The following is an 18,167-nucleotide window of genomic DNA, read 5'->3' as shown; positions in this document are numbered from 1 at the left end:
AGGAAAATTTAAGTGTAGAAACTAGAGATAATATGAAGATATATTTTATTTAAACTTCAGATCATATAGTTCATCATAATCAAGATATGACTTGATTCACAAAACTTTTGTTTACCCAGATGTTTTACAGAATAAGGCACTCTAATTTAAAAACATTGTCTATCCCAAAAGAATGGGATAGTTGGGGTTTTGGAATGCATATCCTCATAGAAACTATGTTTCATGGTGTTGGGTTCTTATTTGGCCTGGAAATGTATTTAACTCTATATGAACTTACAGTGCGGTGTAACAGTTTTTTGGGGGAAAGTGCATTTAGAATATCTGTTTATGATGCATTTCTGTTATCTGCCAGTTAATAAGGATGGGGGCTGCTATTAGGGACCTGGATATCATGCAGCTGTTAGATTGATTAAAGAGTTGGGGTGGCAGGAAAGAAAATAGACTGAGGTGAGGAAAGGTGGGAAAAACCAACTATATCGATTGCTCTTAGCTAACTATCTCTTTACTTTTCTTCTTCTCCTTTTTTTTTTTTTTTTTAATTTTATTACACGAATGCTTAAGATCATTTGTGGCTCTGGGATTCTATAAAATGATCGGGAAAATCTTTCTAAAATCAGAAGTTCTGGAATATTTAAGCCCAAGTGTGAAATAGTAAATAATGAATAGTGAAAAATAGTAAATAGCGAATAGTAAATAGTGAAAAATAAAAATGCATGCCGTCAGAATTATACACCCATAGAATTATATAATTAATTGTTTTGTAATGCTATTCCCAAAAAGATTGAGATAAGCCTTGACTCTGTGATGCTAGAAGATACAGGATTACCCCAGCCATTATAGAGTTACTGTTTAGATTATTTGCAATTGAAAATTTCAACAAATTTTTCTGTACACTCACATTCAAGTAGGGTTGATAAGACCAGAACTAGGAAATGAAGCTTTCTATGGGATTCTAGATAGACTGTAAGAGGGTGTGGAATGTTTGTTTAGTAAGTGGATCTGATTTATGTATACTTCTTGTTCTGGCTTCAATAATCAGTTAGTATGTTCTTTCCTGTGGATGAGTTCAAGGCCTATGACCTGACTTACTCCAATTCATTTCTGCAAACTTTGCTGTAGTTATTTATACAGTCAATATTTATCAAGTGCCTACCACATGCCAGATGCTGCATTAGTTACCGGGAGCACATTGATGAGCAAAATAGTCTGTGCTCTCTTGAGACTTAGAGTCTAGTGGTTAACCATGGTGTATTATTGTAATCTATGGTAAGTGCCAGGAGACCCTCCAACTTTAACTGAAGGAAACTGTACGTAAATTTGGGTTGATAGATAAGGATAGAGAGAATGTGAAATAGATGGTATCTTTTGAAATCAGTGTGATTCTAGCGTAGAATTGCTCCCATACATTATTGGAAGAGCCTAGTGTGCGTTGAAGGTTTTTCCTAGTGTCCTCAATCTGGTGAAATATGTTTGTGTTTTGTTTTCTTTTGGGTTTATATCGTTGGTAGAGGCAGAGGCAGGTTTGCGACTCAAAAAGAAGCCACATGAAGGACAGATTTATGTGTTTGGAATTATCTGTCTAGTAAGTATGGGGATTTCTTGTTATGGGAAGAGATAACATGAACTAAGGCAGTTTAGTGTTACCGGGTAGATCCAGAAGATATTTGCAAAAGTAGCTGTGTGTGTGGTGGTGTGCCTTAAAGGCAGTAGTATGGTTAATCCTTTCATTGATAGGTGATTAAAATACCACATGGTGCCTAGCAGTGCTTTAGAGAATGTGATCCTAAAGTTTAAGAATGCCTTGGGCTTTTCTATCAGAATAGGATTTTCCCTCTTTTTTTTAAAAAAACTTGAAAGTGTTTTTAGAGTTTATTCTAGGAGTTGCCTTTTTTCCCCCCCGAAGATGGAAACTTTTGGCTTGCTTTCTTTTTCACTAAATCAGGTTTCATATGTATTTGGAAATTCAGGAGCCATTGACTGACGTGTGAATCATTTGCCCCTTAATGTAGAAAGTTTTCCTGCCTTGTAGTTAGTGGTGCTCCACTTTTTTTGTGCCATTATTTAAGTATTTTACATAGACGATGGTATTGCATTTTTGCAGTGAGTTTTCATTTTTCACTGAATCTTTAATCTCCAAAATGAAATATAGAGAAAATATGGAAAGGGCACAGATTGTGGAATTTGAAAAACCAGTTTTTGTTCCTGTCTCTGTACTTAATAATCTCTTGAAGCCTTTGTTAGCTATGAAATGAGAGTAACTTTTTGGAGGGTGTGTGTGCACACACATGTGCGCGTCTGTGCTCATTTAAGTGAGGTTATAAACTGGAAGCACTCAAAACACTTGGCATACAGCAAGAACATAGTAAATGCTTATCTTCTTTCTTTAGTCTAAGCCAGTAAGTGATTCCTTTTTTTTTGCGCATTCTCAGTGTGAAATATACTGTAATATACTGAAACAGATTTAAAACAGACCCAATATTAGCTAGGTTCAATTGGGGAGGGAGAGAATTTCTGTAGAACTCTCTGAGTCTTAATTTATATTGGAATTACTGATGCTTCCTTTACCTAGAAGTGTGTATAGTACTGTATTTTGCACATAGTGGGCACTTAAAGATGTAATCATGTGATAAAAATAACATTGAGGAAGGAATTGGAAGGCCTGCATGAAGTCTTGGCTTGTTAGCTTATTGATTTCTGTGGTGTTTGCAGTTGCTGAATTTCTTTGAACATTGTGTCTTGCCTTTCTTGGTCCAGCAGTGTGAACAGATTGCATCCTCCTCCTTATATTTTAGTATATAAATTCATACAAAAAAGACCTCAGAGCTCAGAAAATGAGCTCTAGAGAGGGAAGTGGGTTGGATCCATCTTGGATCGAAAGTTGCTAGTCCAGGAGGAGAGAACCCATGTGCAGGACATTTTTAGTTGAGGAGCAGGGTGTCTGCAGACCAGAAGTGTGATAAATAGAAAGGCGCAAACCTTGAACGAAAGACCAGGGTCTTAATTACAACAGAAATAGCAACAAGAAAAACATATAATTGTAGGAAATGAAGGTGCAGGTTTTCAAAGACAGGAAAAGCACAGCTGGAGGATGCCTGTGACAAAGGAGAAAACGACAGATGTGATGCCTTCTGTGCCATAAACTTAGAATCTTTCTCATAGCTTACCTCTTCTGATCTCTCTCCCATTTTTTGCTAACCAAACTAAGAAAGGTTTTTCACCTTTTTCTCCTTCACTCTTAACCTTCTACTCCATCCCAGTCATTTTCTCTTCCTTATTCCATTTTCTGTCAAAATTCATGAGATTATGAACTATGCTAGAGATACGCCTGGATTATTTTTTTTTCTACGATTTCAGTTGACTGTGTTGTGAAAGATAAACAAAACGTCAAATTACAGCTACAAGCTATGAAATTTCAAAGATGTTGCTTCTCTTTAATAAAATGCTATTTTATTAAAATTTAAATAATTTTAAATTTAAAAAATGCTCTGTCAGTCGACTCTTACCATAATAGGCTACTCCAAAAGTTAGTGGTGTACCAAAATACGGTCATCATGTTCACCAATTTTCAGCTCGGTTAGGGTAGCTCTTCTCCACAGGTGCCTCATTCTTCTGGGGCGAGTGCGCTACCCAGGGTCATGTTCTTCTTAAGGAAGCTACAGAAATTCAGGAGGGAAGCCCAGTCATGCAAATACATTTAATGTCTGCATGAATGTCTTTAATATGTCATTGGTCAAAGCATGTCACATGGCTAAGTCCATCATCAGTGCAGCAAGGAAATTGTCTCTAGTGAGAGGAAATTAAAAGTGGCAAAGGGTGTGGATACAGAGATAAGAGAATTGGGAGTCTAACATGGGCCTTTGTAATCTTTTCTGAGCTTTATTTTCCTGTTTACATTTTACTTGTAGTTGTTAGTGGGTATACTGTTTTGTGTTCCATCACTTTAGCTTAATATGATTTTGTGAAGATAATCTCTAAATAGGTTATATATTTGCTATTTAAAAATATGCACTTGTTTGCTTGACTCAAACTATGTTTCTAAGTCCATCTATATAAAAAATCACCTGAGATACTTATTAAAAATGCAGATCCCTTAGCCATCAGCCCTAACCCCTCTGGAATCACCGTCTCTGGGGCCGGGGCCAAGAGTCTTGTTTATTATCAAACTCATCGGGTCATTCTTCTGCACATTAAAGTTTAGAACCACTTCCTTAGTGTGAGGACGTTTGTATTGTTTCCATTTTTCCAGCATTGTAAATAATAGCTGGTAAGGTTTGTATAAGTGACTGATTTGGGGGAAGTGTTCAGTAGTCCTTCCCTGATCCATGACCAGGTAATTTGCAGTTGAGGGAAATAACGTCCGTGTCAAGACTGGAGTTTGGAGTGCTGGTGGCGGCGAGATCACGGAGAAGCATATAAAATCTTCCAAGTTCTTTATTCAGTAAAACAAAACCTTAGATAAGAATTTCTGTAAAATTTTTCTACATCTTTAACATTGTGATGTTTGGTATTGAGTAACTTAGTCATGGTTCCATTTGTTCGTTATTGGTACTACTTTAAATGAACGTAGGGAGGTTGACAGGTTTGAGGAGAGTTCTTTTTCATCTCTAAGTTTGATCGTTTGATTTTTTTTCACTCAACTATTTTATTTCTGGCATTTTATATGACCTTGTTTATATACTGTTATTTTTATTTTGTTTTTAGATAGTCTTGTTATTTCAGCTCTTTAATAAGGTTGTTGGAAATGAAAATTCATTGATGGCATGATGGATACTGCCCATGCTTATCTGATATACATTATTTGCTTTTCTTCACAAACAGAACCTTGATTTCATTTTCAAAGTGGCTTTTTGCCTAGCTGGAAAATATGTTTCCCAACCTTCTTTGCAACTATGAGTGGCCATGCAATTTTGTTCCGCTCAAGGAAGCTTTAAGTGGAAGTCACTGAATGGGTCTTCTTAAAGCAGTTAGACTGTTTTGGCTTATGCCCTTTGTCTTGTGCCCTTCCCTTTATCCTCCCTGGAACTTGTACCGGGTACTTGAGGAGGCATCGAGAGACAGACGTTTGATGAATGTCACATATAAGAGTGTTCAGTGGGAAGGCAGAAGGAGCTTAGATCTTCTTTGCATGTGGGAGGTCTTATCAGATCTGGATTGCCCACCTCCAGTATAATTACATTAGGAAAAACAGACACTGCAGTATGTTGAAGCTACTATTTAGATGAGACTCTGTTACATGCAGTTGAATGTAATTTCTAGCTTATACATGTGATTTCTATGAAAGATACTTGGATGACGGTTACCTCAAACCTGATTTTCAGTATGCTTTTTATTTATTTTTTTATTACATTTTGTAATTTGTTTAGGACCTTTCAACTCTGAAGGTGTATATGTTATGCATATTTAAATTGTCAAGTATGTGGGGTGCCTGGGTGGCTCAGTGGGTTAAGCCTCTGCCTTCAGCTCAGGTCATGGTCTCAGGGTCCTGGGATCGAGCCCCGCATTGGGCTCTCTGCTCGCCAGGGAGCCTACCCCCCCCCCCGCCTCTTTTTCTGCCTGCCTCTTTGCCTACTTGTGATCTCTGTCAAATAAATAAATAAAATCTTAAAAAAAAATAAATTGTCGAGTATGTTTTGAAATGCACATTTTATGGTTATTAACAAATCTGTATACAGAATATCTTAAAACCTTATAATAAAGTAATTTTAAATTTAAAGTTGCAAGATAGTACAAAGAACTACAACTTTTTTTTTTTAAACTATTTGAGAGTAAATTGCAGATATAGTGCCCCTTTGAAATTTAAAATACTTCAGGTTGTATTTCCTAAGAAAAATAGATATTTTCTTACATAACTATAGGGCAGTTATCAAATTCAGGAATTTAATATTAATTCAATATTATTACTAAACTGTTCATATTCATATTTCTCCAGTTATCCCAGGAATGTCCTGTATAGCATAGTGTTAGATGCAGTTTGGTTTCCCACATTTGATTACCAGGCCTTTTTTTTGTCTCCTTTAATCTAGAAACTCACTCTTTGTCTTTTATGACAGAAGCATTTTAAAGATAACAGAGTAATTACTTGGTAAAATGTCCCTCAGTTTGGATTTGTCTGATGCTTCCACAAGATTAGATTTCGGTTACGCATTTTGGGCAGGAGCACCATAGGTGGTATTGTCGTCTTGGTGTATCCTACAACATCAGGCAGCATATGCTGTCATTTTATCCCAGTATTGGTAATATTAAATCTGATTATTTGATCGAGGTGGTATTTGTCATTTCTTCATTATAAAGTTACACTCTTTCTCCCTTTATAATTTGTAGGAATAGAGTTTAAAACTATAACTATTTTATTTTCCATCAAATTTTTACCCCCTAGTTTTATTATCTGTTGAGGATTCTTGACTGGTTTATTACTGAGATGAATGTAAAACATTTTCAAGAAAGATTTCAGCAGGTTCTTTTATTCTAGTGATGACTTCTTTTACACTTCATTTCCATTGAACTTTATTTTGTGGTGCTGTCTTACAGTTTTAGGGAACTTGTTTAAAGAAATACGGAGATGTCGGAAGGAACATGGTTCTTAATTAGGGAGGTTCAGGGCAGTATTTGATAGTGGAATCCCATCCCTTTTTCTGTTTTCTCTCCAACAGAGTATAATAGATCATGAAGACCAGCAGATCTGAAGCAAATGGGGGCAAATGATTAATTCTGTTTGGGATCTTTAATTAATTAATTCTGTTGGGATCTGTTGATTAGAGAATGAGATGATCTTCTTTTTCCTCAAATAGATCTTAGGATCACCATCTTGTAATATACACATCTAGTGTGTGGTTTGTCCTTTGGCATGTCTTTTTCAGACATCATAGGGAAATGGATGCTGGCTGACCCTAGGGTCAGGGGGAGGTGCTAGAACTGCCAGGATTTCTCATTCAGTGGCCTCAGCCCCTAGTGAAAGTAGCCCAGTGGATACAACTGTTTTCCTTAATTCTATTTAGGCTTAATCATTTTACTTAATCCGATTTTACTATAAGCTTTGCTTATATCACCCTTTTCTTGTTGGGAGGAATAAATTAGGTGGTGAAGAATGGGCCAGAAACTCTTAATTAAGTAAGATTTCTTGGGAAGTAATAATAGAAGTTCAGGTTCCCTTTTGGAAACAGGAGAATGGTTAATCTCCCTAAAATAGTGAAATTTGTTGAGTCTTTGTCAAGTTCTAAATTTTTTTGTTTTCTATACTAGTTTATTTTGTGTTTTCTGTTTTTTTTTTAAACCCATAGATCATTTATTTTCTTATTCTTGTATATTTTCAGATTTTAAAGTGTATTTCGATTTTTCTTCTCTAGCACCAGCAGACGTTTTTGAATCAGCTGAGAGAAATCACTGGGATTAATGATGCCCAGATACTGCAGCAAGCCTTGAAGGTACGGCCTCTGTTCTACGGCATACAGTTTAAGTTACACCCTCACCTCTACTGCCTACCATATATGAAAGGTTTTTAGTTACATTTTGTGATATAGTAATAGAGATATAGGAAAGAACTTTCATAACATAAGAGCCTTATTTAGGCTGTGTTTCTAAGCATGTTAGTTTTCAGCAGCCCAATGTTTCAAGATACCTTGAAGTGACAGATAATCTTTCTCTGTATGGAACGCTTCTCTTGCAAAATGAAAGGATATGAATCCAAATGCGATGGCTGATTGTCCTCAGAGCTATGATGTTAGAGTTTAAATGGGGGTAGAGAGGGGTGCAGTAGAGAAATACAGGGAGGAAGAAGAGGAGAGAGAAAATGAATAGAGGGCAAGAAACTTACATTTTTTCTTTCCAAGGAGAAATAAAACTTGGCTAATTTAACTAATTGCACCTTAAGAACATTCAATAGCAAGCTGGTTAGTATGTGCAGTAAGTAAAATGCATCATTTTGGTTGCATTTTCTGATGTTCCCACATTTCCACGCAGAGGAAACCCAGATGAGTCAAATCACAGGGATATGTCCACTAGAAAAGATCAAGGGACTAAGAGATGTTTAAGAACTAGAACTGCAGGGGCACCTGGGTGGCTCAGTCAGTTAAACCTCTAATTCTTGATTTCAGTTCAGGTCATGACCTTAGCGTAGTGAGATCCAGCCCTGCCTTGGGCTCGTTGCTCAGCAGGGAGTCTGCTTGAGCTTCTCTCTCTCTTCTCCCTCAAGGGTGCAGCCCTGACCCCCCTCAAATAAATAAATCTTAAAAGGAAAAAAAAAAAAAAACCTAGAACTGCATTTTAAGGTTATTTCTGTATTGCTGCTAAAGGCTAACAGCAATATAGTATTCTTGCTCTTGCAAGGCATACATATAACTTCAGTCCTTTGGAACTTGCTCCGAGAGATGAGTTTAATTATGTAACTTTTGGTTCTGAGCCAAAAGTTCTTCATTTGTTTTTAGAAATAATCTTATCTTTCGGATGATTATACTCATGATAATAATAAGTAGTGGTTATTAAACTCCTAGAATAGTAGGTGCTATTCAAAGTATTTTACGTGGCTAACGTCCTCCTGGGAGCCCTGCTGACAAAGGTGCTGGTGTGTGGAAGAGCTGGAGTACAAACCAAGTGACCTGAGCCTGGGGGGCCACACTACGTTTCCGATTTTACTATAAGCTTTGCTTCATCTTTTTTTTCTATCAGGAAAATGATGAAACAGTACTGTTCAGAGCATTAATGCAGGGTTTATGAAGCAACTGTTAAGTATTTGGAGAGGAAACAAGAATGTCAGCCCTCAATTTATGACCCAGTTACTCCATGTCTGTTCTCAGAAAGTGCCTTTACCATTCTGTATCTCTGTGTGAGGCTATACCCATTACCTTGTCAGAGCAAGTTTGCGGAATTCACTTTTCTTTTTTTTTTTTTAACTTGGGAAACATGTAGAATATGTTTAATTAAATGAACATAAAGAGTTAATCAAATGACCTATTGTCCATGTTTTCCTTGAGGTAGGTTGTGTGCTGTAGTTTTTTTGTTTTGTTTGTTTTTTTAACTTTGGTTTCAATTACCACCAACTACTGGTGGTGGGAGATCAGTACACTTAAATCTTAACTATTACCCAGTATAACTCTGTAAGATGTCTAGTAATGAGTTGACTTTCTCAGTAATATACTGACAAGGAATCTACTTTTGGGAAACACATCATTGATTGATTTCAATACTTCTGTTTTAAGAATCTATTTTTAGCCCTCCAAAGTAAATGATCTTCAAGTTGTATAAATCCCTGTTATATTAATTTTATTATTATTATATGAGGTAGTATATAAAAAGCTCTTAGCACATTTCTTGACATATTTTAAGTGTTCGATAAATGTGGCCATTGTTACTGCACATTACAGCTATTTTACATGTCTAGCTATAGATTATATTATGTTGCTGGTAAGTCATATAAGAGTCTTATAATGATTACAATATAAGGTTTAAAGCAGTGTTGCTTTTCCAACTGCACTCTTACTTTTTTTCTCTCTTCCCTGACTTACGAGAATGTGAGTTGGGGTGGGTTGGCGACCTCATTCTTCTAGTTGCTCAGGTTTCAAATCTTGGAATCATCCTAATCTTTCTCCTTCTGTCACCTCTCACGTTAAATGTGATAGCAAATCATGTTGGACTCTCTGCTTTAGCCCTTTCTCTCCTATAGTCTGTTCTCAACACAAAGCCAGAATGAGCCTTTAAAATGTAAGTCATACCATGTCATTTCTGTCCAAAACCCTCCACTGGCTTCCTATTATAGTCTCTGTGTTTGCTAAAGTTCATGAGGCCTGCATAGTCTAGGTGTTCTGGCCTTCTGTTACAAAGATCACTTCACTATTAATATCTGGGTTTCCTAATGTTATTTCAATTAGCTATCTCAGAGCTACTGTTATATTTATTATTAACTCTACAGAGAATAAAGACCTAGAACTGGTCATGTCTCTTCTTATTATTTTGCTGATATAAAAATCCTTGGTTTTCTAGCATCTGCTTTCTTTTAAATTAACTTTAGAATAATTTTGTCCAGATATGCTTTTGATGAGAATTATGTTAAATTTTTATGCTTAGTTTGGGTAGGATTGTCATCTTGACAGGATTTCTGTATGACAGTATTTCTGTCTAGTTCTGTGTGTCTGTCCGGACTACAAAGCTTCAGAATGTTTTGGCTGTTTTCTTAGTTGTTCTTTGCAGAAGTACTGTTTCAAATATTCATTCTCATCCTTTTGTATAGCAAAAAACATTTTTTGGTTCATTTATTTGTTTAGAAATACAAGTTTTGTGATTGACTTTGGTTAAGGAGAAGCGAAAGTAATAAGAAACTAAGAAATTATAGAATAGATTTTTACATTAGTAGTCCTATTAGAAAAAATAGGACTACATTAGTAGTCCTATTTTTTTTTTTTTTTTTTTTTTTACACTGGAAAACAGCTTGTTTAAAACTGCTCGGAATCCGAGGGCTCTGGGGGGGCGCATCCGGCCACAAGCCCCATGGAGGCAGCCCCGCCCTTAGCTTTTCTTCTGTTTGAGCTTCTCTAAGTAGGCGCACAGGGCCTTCTGGATGGCGTCTCTGGAGATGAAGCGGACGAAGTTCTGGATGTCTGCATCGTGCTCCTTGAGCACGATGTACTTTGTTCGTGCTCAGTTTTTTTTTTTTTGTTCATGTACTAATAGGACATGTACTTTCTAATAGGACTTTGTTCATGATCAGTTTGTAAAATTAGGATCACATAGAATGATTTCAAATCTAAATGATTTTTGCTATTTAAGTATTAGTTGTTATGGAGAAATTTAAATAAATCGTGTAAGAATGCATGGATTCTGAGTTATTCCAAAATGTTTGATGTTCCATTCTTGATATTTGAAGGATAGTAATGGAAACTTGGAATTAGCAGTGGCTTTCCTTACTGCAAAGAATGCCAAGACCCCTCAGCAGGAGGAAACAACTTACTACCAAACAGCACTTCCTGGCAATGATAGATACATCAGTGTGGGAAGCCAAGCAGACACAAGTAAGTTTACTTCTCTTTCTTAATATTTTAATAATGTAATTAAAAACTTTCCTTGGGAATATATTTTGTTTAAGCAGAGGTAAAGGATAAAGAACCATTTTAACCTTGGTTCTTTTTAGTGTAGTTGAAAAGAGTATATTTTTATTAGCTGCATTATTGTTTTCTCCAGTTCAAATGTGAAAGATTGTACTTGAGTTATATATCCTTTCATAGAGCATTTCATTTATTATTCATTGTTTTGAGATATAGAATAGCTATAGGTATCGCTCATGAAAGAAACAAACATTTCCAGGATTTTAAATGGGCACAGACATTTGTTTTATGATTTTAAATGTTGGTAGAGGCCTTAGTATTATTTTTGAAGGTAAGCTATTGTTTCTAATTACCGATAGGTTTACCACTTAACAGAATTTCCCTTCCCTCAACCCTCGCCCCTCCCCAAAATGAAGGTTTTAGAATAAAGTTTTATTACCATGTAATAAAGTAAACACAATCACACAGACATATATACATATATACATACATATGGAAAGTTTTATGTGGGATTCTACTTTTTCTTTATAATGTGAATAGTTCATGCTTGTATGTAGCACTGAATTTTTCAAAATATGTTTAGTTACCTCTATATATCATTACGATGTAATAACTGCACTATATAAAATGTATTTATTTTATAAATAAAAGGTATTTATTTTTATGCATTCTGTATTTGAAAAGTTTGGTTACTAACTTGTATTTGAAGAATATCTGAATTTTTTTTTTTTTTTTAAGATTTTATTTTTAAGTAATCTCTGCACCTGGGGTGGGGTTTGAACTCACAGCCTCAGATCAGGAGTTGCCTGCTCTACTAACTGAATCAGTCAGGCACTCTTCTGATTTTGTTTATAGACTTTCTCAGAGTTAAGAAACAACTAGGAAGAACACATTCATATCATTGTTTGTAACTGTTATCAGTAAATATTATTTTAATGTTTGTTGATAAAATACTTCAAATTTTCAGGATAATTTTAATATTTTTGTTTACAAATTTGATCTTATGTGCCAAAAGCTGAAATATTCCTACCTCACATAGGTAATATATTGGTGATGAAAGAAGTTTTATATATGTGAGACAGACGTAATTGTTTATGTCTACATCCAAGACAAACTGTGCTTTGGACCCTAGCTGTATCTCTGACTTCATTTTCTACTGTTTTTCTCTTCTTACTTCATAAAATTGTGATAATTCAGGGTGGCTTGGGGTTCTTATCGACCCAGTGCTATTTAATTTATTTGTTCTTTACACTTGCTGTTCCTTCTGTCTGGAATCCCCTCTAGCCTTTACCCCCAGCTTAATTACCTCTGGTGTTGTAAGACTTAGATCAGGAGCTTCTGGCTTTAGAATACTTCCCCTTGCTTCTCGGTTGGAGTGAGTGCTTCTCTAGCACCAGGGCTTACTTGGGTCTTAATGAGTACTGTGTTATTTTGAAATTATTTGCTTATGCCTTTCTTGCTTACCAAATGGGAAGCTTACCAGGACGAAAGACCATTGATGTGCCTATCATCACATTGGAATAGTTTGTGTAGTTTCTCAAAAAGTGTTCATTGAATTATTTTAAATAATACACACAAAAAAGCTGTTTCAGAACCAATGAAAAGGAATGAGGTTGAGAAGCTTGTTGTAAGAAGTAAGAAAAAAAGAGAAGTAGTATAAATAGTGGATAAAATAGAGTGTGAAAATAGCATCTATCTTTTAAGTTTCTGAGACTTGGGGGAAAATGAAATTAGGTAGAAAAAGGAAAAAAGTTTTCAACTGAAGTCAGCTGGTTAAAGTGAAGGAAACAGGAAGTTGACTAAACATGGTTCACTGTTCTAGTGGAAAGGATGACAAGATTTTAGATTGACAGCTGTGAGTTTTTAACATAGATGGTTGACTTTGTGACATGAAGTATATATATAGGTAGGTAGTGGAATTAGGATTTGTAAGACTTTTCTAAATAAAACATGTCTTATTTTGCTCTGTAAAGTCAAGTATTGTTAGCCAGATGTTGACACCTGTTCAAGACTTTTGACAAGGAATACTGAAAATGTTATGGACAAAAGAGGTATGAATAGAAGCTCTTAGGGAGAAGGCAAACCTGATTTCAGGTGTGTGTCCCATATGAATGATAATTAAAAATTGTGTGTATGTTTGTGTGTGTAGCTCTTGAAAAATACTCATCAAGTAATTTTTATAAGGTTTATTTATTTGAGAGAGAGATTGCTTGCCCATGCCTATGCGGGGTGGGGGGAGGGGGCAGAGGGAGAGGGAGAGACAGTCCCAAACGGACTCTGCATTGAGCGCTGAGCCTGATATGGAGCTTGATCTCATGAGATCACAAGATCATGACCTGAGCTGAAACCAAGAGTCGGTCGCTCAACTAGCTGAGCCACCCACGTGCCCTTCATTAAGTAATTTTATATTTCACTTTAAAAAAATGGTAGAGATATGGAGTTTCTGATTTCATTACAACCTGATTATCATATTGAGCAAATTGTGTGCTATTGTGGTTTCCTTTTCAATAAAATGTGCTATCCTTCTCACCAAAGTGCTAATTTATACTTAGTAATTCAATAAGTTGGATGGTGGGTCCATAAAGTTATTTGCAGATTATTGAGAAAAACCCTTGTAAAAATGTAACGTGGTGATTGTAGTATAATAGTACCAAACTGTGACAAAAATACCTGATGAGGTAACATTCTTTTCCATTTAACAAATTTGTACCATATTTCATAATGTTCTAAAAAGTACAGTTGCCGTTAGGAAATAGATTCAGCATTAAAATTTGGCAGTGTCACAGTAGTGTTACATGGTATAAAAGTGAGAAAGTAAGGAGACGTCTTACAGGCAACAGATTTTTTTCAAGTTACTATGTTATTGGTCCTAGGAAGAAATGGAGTCTTTTGTGTATTTTTAATTCTTGGAAGGAGTGGTAAAACATGTGAGGAAGAAAGATAGGAAATAATTACAAATATATATTCAAACACAGGCCTCTATTGATAAAACTATGTAAGTGCTACTGGAGTCTGGTGTATTGGAACAATCAGAGTGTGAGCAAGTTCTCAAGGGATTGTTCTAGATATAAAGATTGTTTTTGAGCATTTTCTCCATTTTATATGAAATACATTGTTATTTGAAAGTTGACCATAGTTAACTTAATTTTTCAAATGTGGCATGTTTTTTTAATTAATATTTTTTTTTATTCCTTCTAAGTATTGAGTCTCTTACAACCAGGGCTAAAACATAAAACCTTACTGACTTTAAGTGTGCCATCTATTGGTTATGGTGCTGACAAAAAAAAAAAATCTATATTTTGAAATAAAAGTCTCTAATGCTAAATACATAAGATTCCTTCTTGATATAAGCTCCTTTAGAAGGGATAAAATACATCTTTTTTTATTTTTAAAGATTTTATTTATTTGATAGAGAGAGATCACAAGTAGATGGAGAGGCAGGCAGAGAGAGAGAGAGATGGAAGCAGGCTCCTTGCCGAGCAGAGAGCCCGACGCGGGACTCGATCCCCGGACCCTGAGATCATGACCTGAGCCGAAGGCAGCAGCTTAACCCACTGAGCCACCCAGGCGCCCAATACATCTTTTTTTAATGACTAGAAGAGGTTAGCATTTAAAGAAATATAGAAGTCACATTTGGGCGTTCTGGGGAAATTTTCTGTTATGCATAACTGGATAAGTCAGGAGATATAATTGTATCACTTTGTTTAAAGACTTAACACATATTTGTGAACCTTCACTTAATATTGAAGAAGTAATTACATTTTCAGTAGTTAGTAGGACTGTGATTGTCCTTTTTACCTTTCATTTTTAAGAGAAAAAGAAAACATTTCAAGGAAAGCTTATACTCTGCATTATAACGAATTAAATAGTAATGTACTTGGTGTCTTTTTATTGCATTTGTAATTTTCCATACTCTACTGAATTCTGAGGAGAGGCATAAATCATTTGTTGTAATATTAGCTAAAATTTTAGGCATCTTTCACTACTTGGATCTCTTGTCTAGATTGGATATTGTGAGTTGTCAAATGAATGCTTCATGCCTCCAGCTTAAGTTGGGAGTAAAACTGTGTTGGAGTTATGCTGTAAAAATACTAATACAGAACGGACTAGGAAACAATGCAAGATGTTGCGCTATCATAGGTATATACTTAATAGATTCTGCTAAGTTTTTGTGTCATGGCAAAATCTGTCATAGACATGACCATGGGAGGCTTTTGCTCAACTTGAAATCAAATAGTTACATTCTTTCTTTCATGACCATTAAATTCTTTTGAACTTTTTTAAAACAGGAAAAAAACAGTATATGCCCACCAGAACAAGATGTACTACAATTGAGCAATCAAAGTATGGATCAAAAGATGAGAGGGATTTGGGTAGGTAATTTTAACACAGAAAGTAATGCCACATATTATTGGCATAAGTTTTAGAGAAATTGTTATAACACGTCAGAATGACTGTTAGGTGTTCAATCCTTGACAAATTTAGAATCAGAGTATTTTCCCCCCCAAAAGGAATTGAATTATTAGGTAAGGATTGCATAGAAAGTGAGAGGTTCTGTCTTAGAACTCTGCTTTTAGGTGCTTGGCCAGCCTCACAGTGATTTAAAGCTCACGTGATAAGTAGAGCCGAATCTGGTACATTCATCTCTACTAAGGGTAAATTGCTTATGCTGAGCAGTTTAGCATTTTATTAATTGAAAGCTAGTATTTTTCCCGTTCTTCAAATATGTTTTCCTGTTGTTCAAATATGGATAGAAAAGCAGTTAATGCAAAGGAAGTTAAATTTCTTTTTCCATAGAGATTTCTTTTTTTTTTTTTAAAGATTTTATTTATTTATTTGACAGAGAGAGATCACAAGTAGGCAGAGAGGCAGGCAGAGGGAGAGGAAGGGAGCAGGCCCCCTGCTGAGCAGAGAGCCCGATGTGGGACTCGATCCCAGGACCCTGAGATCATGACCTGAGCCGAAGGCAGCGGCTTAACCCACTGAGCCACCCAGGTGCCCTCCATAGAGATTTCTAATGCATAAAACTATTTTGATGATTCCCCAGAAGTCAAGGTTAACCTTAAAAATGAGATACTACAGTGGTGTGGAAGTTATTGTAACCAGTTGTATGCAAATATGTTAGGCTTCTACTCTATTCTAAGTGTGTACTTAGAATTCTTTTAGACATGTACTACAAAATGATTTGTGTAACTTTATGAATTTTCTTATATTTTATTTCAGGAATGATAGCCATGGGCTATAACTTTTGTTGACTAATACTGAATGTTTAATTTTTTTTCACAGTCCAAGTTGGAAAACTGTCAAGTCTATGACAAAACTCTGGAACAGCTCCTTTACTATTCACTTCCCTTTCCAATGCTGCCATTATAATTTCAGCAGCTATTATTAAAAACAGAACAAGAGCTTTTAGATCTGAGCTGTTCTGTATAGTTGCCTATAGTCCCGTGTGGCAACTTAGATTTAAATATAACTTAAAACTAAGGCTAAAACTTAGTTCCTCTGTTGCACTAGACACATTCTCAGTGCTCAGTAGGAGTCTCATGTGACTAGTGGCCACCAGTATTGGATAGTGTAGATTAATAGTGTATTTCCATCATCACAGAAGGTTTTTTCGGACCTCACTGTTGGAGAGAATCTGAGTTCAGCAGTGAGAAGATTGGAAAAGTTGGAACATCTTAAGAGCTGACTGGGAGCAGAGGAGAATGGGGGAGTGGGGTGGGAAAAACAATTTACATTGTGTATATCTTCTTGCTTTTAAGTACTGTTCTTCTAACATGATACTTTATGATGCTATTTGTCCTTTCACTTACTAGAAAAAATTGTAGGTGGATAAAGCATATGTTCTTAAGTTTTAATTAGTGCCACTCTGAAGATGACCCAGTCATTTTAATCTCTATTCCATAGTCTAGATTTAGCCTTTATTTGTTTAACAAATATTTACTGATTGCCTCATCTGTATCAGGTAGTTTTCTAGGCCATTAGGAAACAGAGTCTCAGTTTATTTAGGGGAAAGACAGTTAACAATAAATAAATAATGTCAGGTAGTAGTAGGTTCATGAAAAACAGAGGAGGGTAAAGGGACAGAGGGTGACAGGGATGTGGTTGTATGTCAGGCAGGAGATATGCCAAGACAGAAGAGTCCGTTGGGGAATGACCTCTTGGATGAGTTCATATTTATACAGACACCTGAGTGACATTAGGGAGTAATGCTTGTAGGTGTCCGAGGCAGGTGCATCCCAAGCTATGCAGGAGGATATTTGGCTCAAGAGATGAATGGTGTGGATATAGCCATGGTGAAGAGAGTTAGTGAGGGGGAGAGTGGTCAGTTTCTTATTCCTCATCTGCTGACCATCCCTTTGTTCATATTTGCCTGTCTCAAGGGCATCCTCATTCTTCTGGTGGCCTAGTGGTTTTTCTTCTTCTTCTTCTGTTTTTTAAACAAGCTCTTCCTGATCTCCTAAAATAATCATTTAGTTTGCAGTTCTGTCAGTTTTTGTATACTTTTCTCTTCAGTTGCTCTTGCTTGGTATTTATTATTACAGCTCTTGTCAAGCTCTTATCAACACTCTTAACTCCTAAAACCCCAAGCAGTTCTTTCTACTCATATCATTCCCCTGCCTGGAAGTCTTTGCTGGTGGTAAATATAAAACTTGACTTATTGGGGGGAAAAAAAAAAGATTTCCCTTAGGTTTAGCCCTATGTAGGTAAGGAAAACAATGGGAGAACTTTTTCTTTGTCTCCTAAAATCAGAATCTTTACATCTGTTGTTTCAACTGTATTGTGGGCTAAATTGACTTTTGTAAACTAACTTTGAAGTCTCCTGTCATTTTAATATGCGGGTTTTTTGGAAAATGAAATAGTTACAAATAATGCATACATATAAAGTCTAATTCCTGGTTAAGTTCATGGCTGCCTATATTTTAGAGTAAGCAGAGAAATGTTTCATAGTTGGTATTTAAGTTTTACTCAAATGGTAGTCCTTTGGAGAGTGGAAGATTTATTAGGGCGAGTGTTACGTTATGGTGGATGTTACAGAAAAAATGTCTTAATTTGGGCAGACTTGAAAATGATGGAGGCTTTTGTAACCTGAGATTTTCTATAGTGTTATTCAGCTAACACTAACACATTTGTGCC

At 35.9% G+C, this 18,167-nt stretch overlaps 1 protein-coding gene across 3 annotated transcripts in view; it reads left to right on the top strand.

Annotated features, from left to right (window-relative positions):
• The window catches only part of USP25 (ubiquitin specific peptidase 25), a 134,875-nt gene that overhangs the window by 18,207 nt on the left and 98,501 nt on the right, over positions 1-18,167 (top strand). For all 3 annotated transcript variants that reach the window (XM_044251102.1, XM_044251101.1, XM_044251103.1), the window contains exons 2-3: positions 7,344-7,421; positions 10,853-10,997. In XM_044251102.1, coding sequence (XP_044107037.1) covers positions 7,344-7,421; positions 10,853-10,997 — 223 coding nt within the window. The remainder of the gene's footprint in view (positions 1-7,343; positions 7,422-10,852; positions 10,998-18,167) is intronic.

Source organism: Neovison vison, chromosome 6 (genome assembly GCF_020171115.1).
Source record: "Neovison vison isolate M4711 chromosome 6, ASM_NN_V1, whole genome shotgun sequence".
NCBI lineage: Eukaryota > Metazoa > Chordata > Mammalia > Carnivora > Mustelidae > Neogale > Neogale vison.
Note: the sequence above shows the minus strand (reverse complement) of the source record. Positions and strands in the feature narration are given on the sequence as shown.